Source organism: Atta colombica, unplaced genomic scaffold (genome assembly GCF_001594045.1).
Source record: "Atta colombica isolate Treedump-2 unplaced genomic scaffold, Acol1.0 scaffold45, whole genome shotgun sequence".
NCBI classification, from domain to species: domain Eukaryota; kingdom Metazoa; phylum Arthropoda; class Insecta; order Hymenoptera; family Formicidae; genus Atta; species Atta colombica.
Genome location: NW_017259534.1, coordinates 608539 through 613305, shown reverse-complemented (window position 1 = coordinate 613305; position 4767 = coordinate 608539). Strand labels below are relative to the sequence as shown.

The window sequence follows — 4767 nt, the reverse complement described above, 5'->3', positions numbered from 1 at the left end:
ATATATTATATTATATTAAAATTCTAGATATATTTAATATGAAATTAGAAAAATTCAGATTAATTTCTTTCAAGTATTAGGTGCCTCGATATAAAGTACGATTCGATTAAATTAGAATAATAGTACGGTTTTGAGTCACGTTACTGTGCCAACGTTTGTCCGTGACCTTTCTCGTGAATTTTGGCATTATGTTATCAGCTAAAATGCTACAGAGGGAAAATTAATTACACTTGATCGGTACGATCTCTAAAAGGATATAAAAAGTGGAAATGATTCGAGAGAAGAGGACGGATCATCCTTTTCCATTACCTTCCCATTTCTGTACGACGGTGGGCAAGAGAAAAAAAAAGGGAAGAATGCGGGTCGTCGAGAAACACGGCACTTTCGACAATCTCTGTACACAATTACGGTATGCTGTAGGCATATATCGCTAGCGCGGCATAGGCCGTGTATATACGTTATTCTTGGCGATACCGTTCACGATACCCTGTCGACGATGAGGACTCAACCTGTAGTCTTAGCAACGCTCGACCATACAAATATAACTATTACATGCTGTACGCTTGCGTGAAGCAATCATATTGACATTAATTCTGACATTACTATTACATAAATAAAATTTATTAATAGAAAGAGATATATTTTTTGGATTTTTTTTGCTTTAACAAGGTCGTAGAGTATGTCTGCAAATTGTGAACCAAAGAGTTTGAAACTAACTTGACATAGCTGTATTATCAGCGCCAATTTTGTAATTATTGATGTTTTTTTGCGATAAAAAGTAAAATCTAGTTCTTTAAGAATTACAATATTTGCAAACTACAGAACACGAGACACTTTAGTCATGCGAACAAAGTCAAGAAACAGATCAATGTTACGCGCGTTTACAGAAGAATAAATCGATACATTTATTACCGTGCAAGGTCGTAATGATATATTGTTACATCCGTTGAATGAACTTTCCGTCCCATGGAAAACTTTGATCAAAATTTAAAAAGACGCAGATGTATAATGAATAAAATATAATCTTGTGCTTTCTCCAAATGCCAAACGAATTGTTTATTCAAATATTTAAGTATTTTATTTGCAATCTGTTGACATCTCACAAAATGCTGTGTGTGTAAACTGTAAACAGATAGGCAAGTTGGCTAATTTTTGGTGTCGATGTGCTGCCAAATTATAATTCTATTTTAAACTAAGATTTATAACGAGAGCTACTCATAGAAGCGTTATTCGCGTGCCTCCAATTAGACATCTTTCGACTTCGTAATATTAATCCTGATCTTAATTATATAATTAATTTGTAAGATGATCCGTGAATACGTATTACGAAAGCTAAAATTCTCTGATACTTCTAACACCGGTCTGCGGTATATCACATCTGAGGTATATCACAAAGGACGAGTATAAATATCCCAGCCTCGTCATCACTGCCTCGTTGCATTCTTGTTATCAAATAGGTTTCGTATATGTCAATTTTTCTGAAATTCTAGAAATCTTATGGTCAATTAAAAAAATTTTAGGTCAGATTCATGAATATCTCTCTGTATTTGTAACGATTAGAAATTGATCTCATTATAAATTAGAATCAGCTTTATCAAAAGGAGAATTCTATTTTGCAAATATTGTAAGATCTCAACACCCACTCGCTATTTTTGCCAATCAACAAGGTTTTCCTAGCTCTTAAATTTTCTCCGTTTAGTTATACGAAACTGGCTCAGTGCCGTGAACTGATACGTTTCATCATCTATATAAAAGAAGAAGATCAAATCGTCGAGGGGGAGAATCGACAGGAACACTTATAAGCAGAGCACTATCGTCCAGATGGAACTGAATGAGACGGAAGAGTTGCTCAAGTCTCATCTGCGAGCGAATAATCTTTTGCAAGATGAACCCAGGTCATGGATCGTTGGTCGTTCTCCTCTCGGAGGTCGCGGTATATTTGCCACGCGAGACATACGAGCTGGCGAACTAATCTTCATAGACGTTCCATTGTTAATAGGACCACGATGTTACAACAAGTACTTACCAATGTGCATCGTTTGTTACAAGAACAATTGCGCTCTGTTCCCCTGCGATCACGGCTGCGGTTTGCCGATCTGTTCTACAGAATGCGAAAATTCCACGGTGCATGTCCAAGGGGAATGCCGATTCTTAAGAGAATGGACACCAATTTGCGGTTCTACCTGGTCCAAAGACCTGTTACTCGCAGTAGTGCCAATACGTGCTCTTACATTATCGAAAGATCAGTACAAACTCTTGTATGCTCTTGAGTGTCATACGAATCTTACTCGCAACTATGAGGTACGTTTTTCTTTTATATACAAGATATCACAATCCATTATAAATACAATCCATTTGTACAATCTAACTTTGTAGAAGAATGGAAAATGAATAGTTGAATCTTCGAAATAATATTGTTGCTTTATAAACTATTCAACAAAATTAAAGAATCACTTAAAATCAGCGCTAAAAGAATCAAATTAAAAGATAAGCTTTTTAGCACTGATTTTAAATAATCTTTTAATTTTGTTGAGTGGTGCGTACGGCAATAAATATTATTTTAAAAATTTAGCTATTCATCATATATCTTAGAGAATGTAATTGACATAGTCCTACTCTTATAATTGATATATGTACTTCAACATCAAGTTATCTTGTTTAATCTATAGTGTCTCTTTACAATTTCCTCATATAATATAAAAAAATATCGTATAAAATATAAAATAAAGCAACATGCGTTCATCTTACAACAATCTTACAACATCTTACAATATGCGTTCTTTATTTTTGCCATAGATCGACTTGCTCAAGAAAAACGTAGCCAAACTTCCTAGCGAGGAGCAAATGGAACTTATGAGGCGCACTTGCGGCGTTTTCAATACAAATTCGTTCGAAGTTGTGGTTGTACCTTCACGGGACAAGGACTACACCACGAGTTTACGTGGTCTTTATCCAATGGGAGCATTACAGAATCATTGTTGCGTGCCAAATACCAGGCATCACTTCGACGATCAGCAACGGTTGTACGTGAGTGCCGTGCTGCCTATCGCTGCTGGCGAAGAGATCACCATGTCCTATACTGATCTGCTGTGGGATACGTCGAGCAGAAGGCAGTTCTTAAAAGTCACCAAACGTTTCTCCTGCAATTGCAATAGGTGCTCCGATCCTCTGGTATGTCAATGTTGCGACAATATCTCGCAACGAAAATTTATACAAAACATTCTTATTTCTCCTAGGAATTCGGTTCTCAACTCAGCACGCTTCTCTGCGCGAAGGACAATTGTTCAGGATGCTTGTTACCTCGTAATCCTCTCAATCATGAATCATCATGGATTTGTGATAAGTGTCAAACCAGTGTAAATTACAGACAGGTAGTATCTAAGAACTGAAATATAACGCTACATTTTTATATGTAATAAAAATAATTGAAATAATCTATGATTCTTTCTATAAGAATAAATGTATTTTATATAATTATTAATTTTAGAAAATATAATATTTGCGTATTGATAAGTTCGCGCACATTTGCATTTGCATGAACATATGATTAAAATTACAATATTTCGATAATACCAAAGTTTATCTTGATTTCTTTTAATGAATGTGAATTTCGTTGCTTTACAGATCAAATGTATTCATTCAGGATTGAACACATTTATATCCGATGCTATGTATAAAACTCCGCGAGAAATTCTAAGATTTACAGAAGCAGTACTATCGAGATTGGTACCTGCCACTAATTATATCATGATGGATATGAAATATCGTATAATATCTTACTTTGGCAGAGCCCCCAACCTTAAATGGGAAGGTAAGATATACGTAATATTCCATAAATATTATTGTGACATAGAAGCCTTTTACCTTTATGTTGCTCAATATTGCATCATAGTGAAATGTAATTCTTATTGTTGCAGATCTCACGGATACAGAACTTAGAATTAAAAAGACGTATTGTGACGATATACTTTCTGTTTTAGACACTTTGGGTTCTGGAGATTCTATTAAAAAAGGTGATGTAAGAAATGTTTTTCTCCTATATATTAAATTTGTTGGATATATATTATATATATATATGGATATATATTATATATATATATATAATATTGTACATTAGTATTTCTATAAAGTATTTCTTTCCTTCATTCTTGTTCCTATGAACGATAGATGTACAGAATAGGAAAGATTGTAATGAAGATCATGTTCTTTTTTCTATTAAAAGGATATTCTATAATAATTTCAATGTAATATGTTAACTTATTCATGTCAAAATGAAATATGAAAATTTCAGAAAAATATATATATTTTAGCACATATTTTTTTATAATAAAGTAAAAAAGTTAAAATGAAATTTTTAATGTATTTTCTAATATGTTCCAGGTCTTGTTTTATACGAATTATATCGTACATATCTTGAATTGTTTAAACGCCAGATTTCTGATGATAACGATGAACAGACATATCTGCACATAAAAGTACGACGAATAATTTATGTTTATTATATGTATCCTAATTATTATTTTAAATCTTTTTTTCTTTTAGAATCGCGATAATGAACAACTGTTAAGAGAGGCAATGAGTATATTACAAAATGATGTTGGCGCAGCTTGTGTTCGCAAAAGCGATTAATGCAAACGACTATTTTGACACTGTTCTTATTTATTGCCAATATTTGTATACATGTGTACATATATTACGAGAAAGCAAAGAATGCGTCTACATTACAATTTTCACAATTTATAATTACTTATTTGATACGTATTTTTA

General features: G+C 33.2%; 1 protein-coding gene across 1 annotated transcript; it reads left to right on the top strand.

Annotated features, from left to right (window-relative positions):
• Window positions 1-1821: 1821 nt before the first annotated feature.
• On the top strand, window positions 1822-4761 carry LOC108691299 (protein msta-like). Its single transcript, XM_018198970.1, has 7 exons — window positions 1822-2301; window positions 2797-3171; window positions 3237-3371; window positions 3625-3811; window positions 3918-4013; window positions 4381-4475; window positions 4543-4761. Exons 1-7 carry the CDS (start codon window positions 1822-1824, stop codon window positions 4627-4629), a joined length of 1455 nt encoding a protein of 484 aa, XP_018054459.1. The 3' UTR covers window positions 4630-4761.
• The last annotated feature ends 6 nt before the right edge of the window (window positions 4762-4767 follow it).

Coding starts and splice junctions, on each gene's coding strand:
- LOC108691299 (XM_018198970.1), top strand. CDS start 1,822: ATGGAACTGAATGAGACGGAAGAGTTGCTCAAGTCTCATCTGCGAGCG. Junction 4,014..4,380: donor TGGAGATTCTATTAAAAAAG/GTGATGTAAGAA, acceptor AATATGTTCCAG/GTCTTGTTTTATACGAATTA. Junction 4,476..4,542: donor AGACATATCTGCACATAAAA/GTACGACGAATA, acceptor TTTTTCTTTTAG/AATCGCGATAATGAACAACT.